We start from the raw sequence: 11130 nt of genomic DNA, 5'->3' as shown, positions 1-11130 counted from the left end.
GGGAGGCGGTAAATTTGTGGGGGGCGATCAGTATGAAAAGGCAGAAAAAATAAAGAATCGCAGTGTCACTCGTTTTTAAGAAAATTATGGGCAAAAAATATGATCTGTATAAAATATGCAAGTGTGCATGATAGAGCTGCGTAATTCCTCAGGGCTCGTTGGTCACGCGCCGGTGTAATGTCAGATATTGCAGCCCGGAAGCAGCCTTCCTCACTGAGTATCGCGCATGCTCAGTGGGAAGTTAGATATTATTTACCTGAAATATCTCTGCTTCCGCACCACGTACACTCCCGAAATTTTCAGGGGTGGGAGGGGACCCCCAGATCTAGCTCTGTGTTGAATTGCAGCCCCCGAGCCCCGCTAGTTCCCGAGATAGGTTTGCTGCAATCAGTCTCGGGAACCAGCGGGGCTCGGGGGCTGCAATTCGGCACAGAGCTAGATCTGGGGGTCCCCTCCCTCCCCTGAAAATTTCGGGAGTGTACGTGGTGCGGAAGCGGAGATATTTAGGACGTTTTACGTGGCTGCACAATTTAATGGGACGCAGACTCCTACTGCGCATACGGGGCTGCACAACGTGCGGGGCTGCAATAGCTGACATTACACCGGTAAGGGAATTGGCGCAAAGTAGTGGAGTCACCGGCTATTTTTAGCTGGGAAGGTCACAGCGCTACCCCCTCCACTGGCACCACCACCTGGCGTAAGGGTATACCGTACTAAGAGAAGGGGGGGCGACAGGGGTGAGTCGTCTTCCCCTAAGGGGCGATACCTCATAAAAAGGTAGGGAACCACTGGTTTAGCCTATCTAATTCCCCCTCATCTGTGACTAATCACCACTGTAATTTTTATGTCTCGGCGGTGTCAGCTCAGGAATCTCCTCTGCCATGGCAGAGCAGCTAATTTGTACACTCCGGATGTCTCTTTCCATGAAAGCAGGAAGTAGACACACTGCAGATTTATAGCAGTATTTGTATCAGCTATAGCAATTCGGGTTAGCAGCAGCAGCGTGCAAGCGCTAGGCCCAGCAGCGCACGTCATTGAACGCATTCCTGGCGAGTGCGCACTACTACAATGACATGTGCCGCCCAGCCTAGAGCTTGCGCACTGCTGCCAACCAGGAAGTAGCTTCTGCTGGTTTTTAGGAGAGAACAGAGGTGAATGGGGGAGCAGTGGGCATGAGGACTGCTACCTGTACATGCCTGTTTCCCCCCCATTCTTACTCGTCTCGGATATCCTCGGATAGCATAGGATCCATTTACACTTGGCACTTAAGGTGGTTCGGAAGAGAAGCAGAAGTCTTGACTAGCACCACTTTTCCAGACACAGATCAGGAAGCAGAGACACACTAGAGTAGTGAAAGCTTATGACAAGGAACTGTGCTCGTTCTGCTTACCATACTGTTACCAGGTCACCACAGCTTCTACTGCCACCAGGGACCAGCACCGCAATACTGATGAGAACCCTGGCAGATGGGGGCGGGGCTCCACATTGGTCTTAAACAAGCCAATAGGAGGAGGGAAGATTCCTGTTGGCTTGTTTAAGTCCAATTGGGAGCCCCAGCAATATGCTTCTGCCAGGGCTCCCATGAGTATTTCGGCACTGGCCCCCAGTGGCAGGAAAAGTAGGCGAAGATGCTGTATCTATCCAAGATACACTGGAGATACACCATTGTGCATCCGTCCCAGTGTGGACCAAGTCTTAGGAGACCAGGCACTGTTTACTTCCTGGATCACAGACTTTCACTAGTACAAGTCACAATCTTCCCAGACAGTTTAGTCTGTGCCCGCCCCCTTGTTCTCTGATGGAATCCAAGCAGTGGTCCCAGCCACAAATTCTGCTACTGACTGCCTTAACTACTGCTTCTGATCATGTGACCTTATTCTTAAGACAAGGTTTTTAGCTGCAAAAGCCTCATTTTTTACAAACACTGGTTACTAAGCTGTTACATCGTGTATTTGTGCCTGGATAAGGACTTCACATTGGATTATCAATTTCCAAGATTTTTCTACTGTTTGTTCCCTGCAACCCCCCTTTCTTTCCATTCTGCAAAAGGCAAATTTGTGTTTATTCTATTTTACTGTCCCAAAATCATAACTGCATGATTGTTCAGAGTTCAGAAAACATCTGTGTGGGAGTGTCCTCTTCCTTCTCTTCCAACTCCATGCTTTTTTTTGTGTGTGTGTGTTTTTTGTGCTCAAAAATATTTATCACAGGAACAACAAATATGAGGCCGTAAAAAGTTTTTCAGAAGGCCTAATTGCTCAGAGGTGAAACTAGCAGTGCATACCTCTGACATGATATGTTTGAAAGGAGCAATGGCAGAAATTGATGCCAGACTTTGCGGAAAGAGGACATTCATATAGAACAGAAAAGACCAACATTTCAGGATAGTATAAAAACAATTGATAACAATAATAATAGGATATTGGAGTACAGTCTGGCCACAACACTATCTCTGAGTGGAGTGTAAAGTACAGTTTTCTTTTTTTTTCCTATCAAATTTGTAAGTGAAGCTCATGTACTTGATTTCTCATTTTAATAGTTAATGCATGAAATCCTTCTTATTAAAGGACAATCGAGGTGACATGTGACATGATGAGATAGACGTGTGTATGTACAGTGCCAAGCACACAAATAACTATGCTGTGTTCCTTTTTTTTAAACATCAGGTATGAAAGTGACAGTTTCTGCCCGGGTCGGACTAGGTCAGACTATAGCATATCCCTCACTGATAAGTAAATACAGCCATAACACACTTACCTGCCAGTAAATGGCTTCTTAGAGCAGGAAAGAGATTGAGCTCTGGCATACTTCAATGAAAATGTCATTGAGCAGAGACAATGAAACAGTAAAAACTTAAAAACTAGATTTAAATATAAAATAAAACCATGGGATATCTAAAAAAAAAGTAATTTTTAGGAGACTGAGGATAGATACAATTGTTTTTCTCATCAGTTTATTTTCACCTCGGATGTCCTTTAAGAAGTCCTTTCTGTCAACACAGATGTTCCTTAGAACTTCCTCCTCCCCTCCTGCAGACATATATAAGTCACATGGGGAGTGCAGTGAGGAGGTATACATGGCTTGGGGAAGGGTTCAATTAGCCTCCCCAGTGCAGCCACACATTCTAGAGAAGTAACAGTTAAGCTTTTGTACACACCTATTAGGCATGTCATCAGGCAGTGGCAGGGACTCAATATCTCAGGTGACAATGCAGGGCAAAGGCTTTACAGTCGCTAGCCTTAAAGTGAACCCGAGGTGAACATAAACCGATGAGCTAAACAATTATATTTATCCTCCTACTCCTAAATATTACTTTAAGTATCCCAGGGTTTTCTTTTATATTATAGGTCACTTCCATGCCTAAAAATTAACTCTTTCAGGCAGCAAAATAAAGCAAGTGAAACAGCCTAGTTATTACTATGTTTTGCACTGTACATACACACGTATATCTCATCATGTTGCATATCCTCTCGAGTACACTTTAAGGCTAGCGCCACATTCTGTTGCTATACGGGGGGAGGGTGAAAGAATGCAACGTGGAGTAAATGAGTGTAACGTGGTGGACGGGGGGGGGGGAAGTGGTCAGAACAGCGCTCTCGACTTAAATCAATCCACCAGGCTCATTGTTTGCAGATTCACCAAGGGAAGTCGGGGGGCGCCGTACACACACTAGATTCTCGGCAGGTTAAATCTAGAGTGTGTCCCCCTGGTGGCCTCTCTGCACACGGCCTCCAAAAGGAACACTGGCACTCGAAGATAAACAGCAGCTAGTGTGTGTGAAATGGTGACCTATGAGGCTATGTTTGGTTAGGTCCAAGCCCCATAAAGGGAAAAAAAATCTGATTGCACTAAACCATCATAAATAACCCCCCCTGACATAAAAAAAACATAAGTTAGTTTGTTCATCCTTTCATACCGCTTGCGGTACCGTACTCGCCGTAGTGTTCTCTAGTCCTTATTGTCCGGTACGATGGTGAAACACAATGGCTGATACCAGCTTTTGGAAATGTCTTGTGACACTTGTTTTACCATTTGTGGTTGGAGTCTCTCTCTCTGCTGAAATCACCCTTAAAGGGACATGCTAGTAAGGTTTTCGTGGCTGAGAAGTCCCTTCCGGGAACTGCTGACCACATGGCTGGGGCCGCAGTATTCCTGAAGGTTGTGGCGCAGTGTTACTAGTGCAGAACCCAAGCACGCCCGGTTAGGGGCCTGGGCTCCTCCAGGCAGCTGTAGCAACAAAGTGACAACGCCGGCCATGCCATCGTCCGTGGGTTCTAATGTGATGGGCCCGACTCTGAAGTTGCAGTAGGTGTACCCCAAAAGCTGAGACAAGAATGGGTCAGAGTGGCGTAGCGAGGGAGGCTGCGGCGTTGAAGGGTCGTAGGACTTCACTCTGGGTTTGGATCGATGGTGGTGGTGATGATGGTGATGATGATGCTGTAGTGATGGCAAAACCGGTGCTCCAGGGTGACATCCGACCATCTCCACATCTGGATGGAAGTAGACTGTCAGTTTAGCAAATGGTCTACTAGCCATTTTACTCATCTCCTGCAGGTGGCGCCTTTGCTCTCTCCGTACATCAAGCCACTGCTTAACTTTCCAAAGCAGGACACATGCAGACAGGAAAAGGAAAAAGCAGCTGAAGAACACTGAAAAGAACACAAACAGGTCTATGTGCGCTTGGTCTTGGCGGAAGAAGAGCAGGCCTTGAGATTCTCCAGAGCCTGAAGTTGAGTTACCCAAAAGCAGTAGGTAAAAGCGACTGTTTTTCAACGTATGAAGCTCATGAGGGTACGTGATAACCACTCGGTCTTTGACTCCTCGAACAATTAACACTGTTTGTTGATTACGAACTGTAATGTAGGTTATCAGCCCTTTTGGGCGTTCCTCACGAAGCCAAGTTGATCTGCTCACTGCATGCCAAAAACTATTGTTAACCGAAGCGACGGTAAGTGGTTCTGGACCCACCGGTACATCGTTATCTGCTAATCTGTACACTCTGACAGAATGGACGCCTGACGATGGGTCAACATCAACAGCGAAACTTTCCGGGGAGGTGGACACAAAAACATCCACACAACCGAAGGTCACATCTACTGTGACTCGGATGTCCACATTGGTGAACTTGGGCTGGACTCCAAAGAAGACACTACGTCCACGGGGCAAGTTCTGGATGTTGGGCTCATGAAAACAGTTATTTTGCGATGTTGGGTCAAAGCAGTATTCTTGTTCTACGGTCATGAGTCGATAACACTGACGGCCATTCACAGGGTTACCATGGAAGGAGTCTTTGCATTTTGCACACTGTAAAAAAGAAAAGAAAGGAAATGTCTCAGTGTAAGGATACAGAAGGCCAGGGAGAGGAGCTCCGTTTTATTTACTGGGGCTTCTTCCACCCCTCCTGCAGTCTATCAGGCCCCTTGCTGTGTTTCCGATCCGCTCCTGTATGCGCTGCCACTCCATAAGATCTGCAGGTTGGACTAGCTTGTACATGCGTAGCCCGGCCGCACGCCTCCTCGATCACGTTCCCATAGCTGGAAACATTCTGCACATGCACAGCTTAAGACTACAATCTGTGTGACTTAGCGCAACATGCAGGTCTTTAGGAGGGGGCAGCGGCACACTGGAGCGTATCAGAACCACATCAAGGGACCTGATCCTGTAACACAATCCTCCATTAGCACTTTCGTAACGTATAATTACTGCATGCATTAATACAATTATCTTTTTTTACCCAAAACATGTCAAAAAATCTACACCAGACCTGTGGATACATACTGTATGTACTCGAATATAAGTTGAGTTTTTGGGACAAAAAAAAATTGGCCCAAAAGTGGGTGTCTCGGCTTATACTCGAGTCCTAACAGGCCCCAGGTGGCCCCGCCATTTGCCCAGTGCAGTAGTGACCCCCCCAAGTGCCTCTCCGCAAACATTCCGGCAGAATTCTGCTGTTGGAATCTTCGTGAGTAGTGAGGCAATGTGTAGCATGTTCCTGCCTGATGTATGACATGTGCCCGGGGGGTGGGTGTCAATACTGCACTAAGTATATGGCGGCGGGGGCACTTGGGGGGTGAGGGGGGCGGGGGTCACTGCTGCACTAAGCATATGGCGGCGGGGGCACTCTGGGATGGGGGGGGGGTTATGTTAAAGCGGACCTGAACTCAGAGCTTCCTCTCTGCTCTAAAAGATACACAGCAGCATAATAACTTTTAAAGAAGAAACATTTCTTTGTTACAGCTGATACAAATCCTGCAATAAATCTGCAGTGTGTCTACTTCCTGCTTTCTTGTCAGTAGACCTATTAACATCCTGTGCTTTCAAATGAGCTTATCTGCACTAGTAGTCAGGTGACACAGGGGAAGAGATCAAATTATAACTTGTGATTAGACTCAAATGAGGGGGAATTACACAGGCTAAAGTCTCTAAATACATACAGGGTGCATTTCTATCAGTATTTTTAATCATATTACAGTTTTGTTTAACCATATAAGGCCTTCAGGGAGTATAGTGGAGAGCATAGCTTCTGTAATTGTAATTTCTACCCCCGGCTTATACCCAGGTCAATAATTTTTTCCCTGTTTTTTGGGTAAAAGTTGAGGGGTCGGCTTATACTCAAGTATATACGATACTTCTGGCTACAGAGGCCTAGTGTTCTGATTCTGCCCCACACTGGCAAAAGCCAGAAAAAAAATGACAAGGAGATGGACTGGAGGTTGGGATTCTGGCGCCATTATGACAGCCAACATCTGTGATGCCACGAGCTCCACCACCTGTATTGAGACTTTGGGAGAGTAACTAGTTTTAAGTTAAACTCTCTAACTTTGTTAGCCTAAGCTCATTGCAAAACTAGTCGGATAGCACACTAGTAAGGCTGTTGCCTCTGTGGTGAGATTTGAGCCTTTGACCATGGTTCTAATCACCGGCTCAAGCCAGTACATAAAACAATAAGGGGTCTTTGGGCAAGGCTCCCCAATGATCTTGGTTGCCTGTGGATCGCGTCCTAAGCACTTTGTGTCTGCCAAAAGGAAAGTGCAATATAAATGCTCTGTCTGCCTGTCTCTCTCTCTCTGACACTTTGCAATCTCACCCTCTCTGAGATACTTTGCACTCTTTTTGCGGCACTTGCACTCTCCCTCTATGTTACACTTATCACTATTGCAGTGTCTCTCATTCTGTAGTGTAGTACTTTGCACATTTGCTCTCTCTCTCTCTGCAGCACTTTGTTCTCTCCGCTTCCATACAGTGCTCTGCACACTCTATGCACAGCACTGACTGTCTGCAGCACTTTGTTCTCTGTTTCCATACAGTGCTCTGCACACTCTATGCACAGCACTCTGACTCTCTCTCTATAACTTTCAGGTTATCTCTCACAATGAAAAGCTTTGAGAACTCTTTCCCTGTAGCACAATGCATTAAAGAGACTCTGTAACAAATTTTTCAGCCTTAGTTCTTCTATCCTATAAGTTCCTATGCCTGTTCTAATCTGCTCTGGCTTACTGCAGTCTTTCATAACTGCACTGTCTCTGTAATAAATCAATGTATCTTTCCTCTGTTCTGTTTGTCGGGCTAAGGATTGATTGTGTGGAATGTGCAGGGCTGCTTGTGATTGGTAGAAGCGATACACACCCTCTGCAGGCCCCCTGCATACTCTGAATGACTCACACTCTATGCTTAGCTGAGCCTATTAGAAGCTGGTTAGTTTGTTTGTAAACACTGCCTAAAACTGTTAATTACAAGCCAGGATTGCAGCAGAGAGTGGCAGAAACAGCACAGAGGGGCCCAGGAGAAAATAATGAATAGAATGGTATGCTTTTTATTGTAAGAATATTAGAGTACAGATTCTCTTTAAGTCACTGCAACACTTTGCACTCTCCAACTACCTGGGAACTGCCTAACGTTCGATGGGCGTGGCCGCAGCGGCCGCCCCGCCTAACACCAATTGGCGTCAAGTCCTGGGGCTGCAGTTTCCCAGGGAACAGCCGCACGCATGCGCAAACGTTCCCTGCCACTTCACGGAACGGAGTTCCGTGATTAGCCTGCTAGCTGCCGATCGCGGCTAGCAGACTGTTTGTAAATTAAAGGGGAAAGAAATCCCGTGTTTACATCCGTACAGCGCTGCGGTCCCCAGCAGCGATGTACGAGATCGACGATACCCGGCCTCCGATTGGCCATGGATCGCATAGGCTGATGCCTATGAGAGGCGGAGAACAGGATGGATCGCCGTCCTGTTCCATAAAGATCATGGAGGGGAGGAAGGAAGGGGGGGAGGAAGGAAGGTGATGGGGGGGGGAGGAAGGAGGGAGAAACAGCCTCATAGAGGCTTAGAAAAAAAAAAAAAGGCCACAGCGATTGGACAGGCGGCATGTCCCCTTAGGGACAAAAAAAAAAAAAGGAGGTGAGTCCGATCGCTGAGCTCCATAGCTGGGCTGCTGTGCAGGAGGCTGAAAAGCCTGCACAGCCCGGTACAGCAAAAGACTGTCTGGTGGTTAGGGGGGGTTAACACTGCGGTCGTCAAGTGGTTTTAGTTCATTCTCTCTGTCGCCTTGCAATGTGACTCTTGTTCTCTTTGCCACCTTTCACTCTCTGTCACTCTACTACCCTTTCTCTGCCCCACTTTGTACTCTCTCCACCACCTTGCACTCCTCTTCCTCAACTTTACCGTCTCTCGCCTTCTCTCTACTAATTTTCTCTCTTTTTTTGCCACTTTGATCTCCTGGTTGTGTTTTTCTGACTTGCTCCATTCAATTCCATTGGTATAATTAATAACCAATTGATGCTACAGATCACCACCCTTCCCCAATCCCCACCTTGGCCAGTCAGGGCCTCTGTAGGCAGTACCTGGTATCTGTAGCAGTCCTTCTTGTCACTTTGGGGGCTGCTCGGACACGTCTGAGTTTCTGTATTGTTACTGCAAGGACAATTTGTGCCGTCCAGCTCATTGCATGTATCTGCATGTCCGTTACACTGACACCTATGGGAGACACAAGACAGTTACTATGTCCGCACAAAGGATATATAAACAAACAATAAAAACAGAATTCTAGTTATGCAAAAGATCTTAGCGGTAAAGTAAAACGAATGGATCAGGGCCCGATGAGACAGAACAGAGGAGGGTACAGAGGGATTTCATTGCTATATTTACAATCACGTAATGCCTGTTGGTGTTTGGAGGCGGCACTTCATTGCTGGTTTATTGGTGGTGGTTGTGCACCATCCTTTCGTGCTCAGAAGTCCAGGCCTGCTGATCAGCATGGCAGGAAAGCATTTAGCGTTTTCAAAACAAGGTCAACCTGCATTTTCTCTCATAGGGGCCGATTCACAAAGCTTTTCTGATGAGTTGTCTCATTTTACATATTAACTCGCAATTCACCTCTCCTTAAAGTGAACCTCCGGACTAAAAATCTACTCAGCAGAACTGAAAAGGCTTGGTGTTTCTTTAACAGTTTCACAGCATCAGAACTTTGTTTTTCTTATCAAAGCATCATTTTTAGCTGCATTTTTATCTAAGCTCCACCCATCAAAGAAAAAAAGCCCGGGCTATTTTTCCATGATGCAGTGCAGAGCATGATGGGATTTCCTATGTTGTTATTCACATTGCCTAGCAACAGGGAGAGGTGCTCAGGACACAAGACAGTTGGAACTGTGTCTCATGCTCCCTGTCACCTCCTTTCAACCAAAAAGATGGCTGCCATCATGAAATCAAACATTTGCCTGTTATTTTAAAACAGGGTGGGTAAGAGATTATATTACCTATCTATTTTAAATTAACATAACTAATGTAACTTAATGACAGTATGTTTGTTTAGGCTGCAGTTCCTCTTTAAAGAGAACCTGAGGTGGATCTTTGGGGGCAGATGGGACACAGACAGCCTAATGACATGGCTCTGTGTCCCCCCACTGCCGCGCTATAGCCCCCCGAGTTTAGCCACAAGATCTCTAACTCGGAGGTAAACAGAGGGGAGAGGAATTCCCTGTTCAGAACGCCCACCAGGGGTGTTCCTGCAGGGTTTCCTGAGCTGCCATTGGGCAGCTCTCTCTCCCTGACCACACCTCCTGCTGCACACCCACCTCCCTGCACACTATGAGTTACAACACAGTCTCTCAGTGCAGCATCGTGACCCTAGGTACACACAAGTGAAAGTGGGCTATTGCGGCCCACAGGAGCGGCGGTTTTAGCAGCTACCTGATCTGCTCAGCCCAGCGGATCAGGTAGCCTACTTTTTTTTTTTCATTTTTTGAGCCCACCTCGGGCTCTCTTTAAAGCTGATCTGAACTCAGATCTTCCTCTCTGCTCTAAAAGATACACATAATAACCTTTAAAGAAAAACATTTCTTTGTTACAACTGACACAAATCCTGAAATAAATCTGCAGTGTGTCTACTTCCTGGTTTCATGGAAGCAGAGATATTGTTACTATCCTGTGCATTCAAATGAGCTTATCTGCCTTATTTGCTGTAGCAGTCAGGTGACACAGGGGAGAGATCAAATTACAACTGGTGCTTAGTCACAGAGGAGGGGGAATTAGACAGGCTAAATACATACAGGGTGCATTTCTCTCTGTTTTCCTCCTGTCCTGTGCAAGAGTCCAGGTCCACTTTAAATGGCTTAACTCATGATTTATCTCACCTTAACTGACTTAACTCATGGTTTATTTCTTCTTAGTTGACTTAAAGGAAGCGGAAATATATGTGGAGGCTGCTATATTTCTTTCCTTTTAAGCAATACTAGTTGCCTGGCAGCCCTGCTGACCCTCTGCCTCTAATGCTTTTAGCCATAGACCCAGAACAAGCATGCAGCAGATCAGGAGTTTCTGACATTATTGTCAGATCTGACAAGATTAGCCGCATGCTTGTTTCAGGTGCGTGATTCAGGCACTACTGCAGCCAGATAGATGAGCAGGACAGCCAGGCAACCAGTATTGTTTAAAAGAAAACTACGGCAGCAACAACATATCTCTTGCTACAGTTATCTCTCTTTATTTATCTATCTCATGTATTAGCTCTTCTTAAAGTTAAAGTGAACCTAAGCTCAATATAAAGAAAGAAAATGCCAGTTTAACTTACCTGGGGCTTCTAACTTCTACCGGCCCCTTGCAGCCGCCCTGTGCCCGCGCCATGACAAACCAATCCT

The 11130-nt window shown here is 46.3% G+C and overlaps 1 protein-coding gene across 1 annotated transcript in view; it reads right to left on the bottom strand.

The window, feature by feature from the left end:
- Nucleotides 1–478: 478 nt before the first annotated feature.
- Nucleotides 479–11130, bottom strand: part of MEGF8 (multiple EGF like domains 8) — a 101895-nt gene continuing 91243 nt past the window's right edge. Inside the window, exons 42-43 of the mRNA XM_068241508.1 lie at nt 8839–8971; nt 479–5304 (exon numbers count right to left, since the gene is read on the bottom strand). Of these exons, the coding sequence (XP_068097609.1) occupies nt 4069–5304; nt 8839–8971 (1369 nt within the window). The 3' untranslated portion in view covers nt 479–4068. The remainder of the gene's footprint in view (nt 5305–8838; nt 8972–11130) is intronic.

Source organism: Hyperolius riggenbachi, chromosome 6 (assembly GCF_040937935.1).
Source record: "Hyperolius riggenbachi isolate aHypRig1 chromosome 6, aHypRig1.pri, whole genome shotgun sequence".
Lineage (NCBI taxonomy): Eukaryota > Metazoa > Chordata > Amphibia > Anura > Hyperoliidae > Hyperolius > Hyperolius riggenbachi.
The sequence above is the reverse complement of the archived record's forward strand: the minus strand, read 5'-3'. Positions and strand labels throughout refer to the sequence as shown.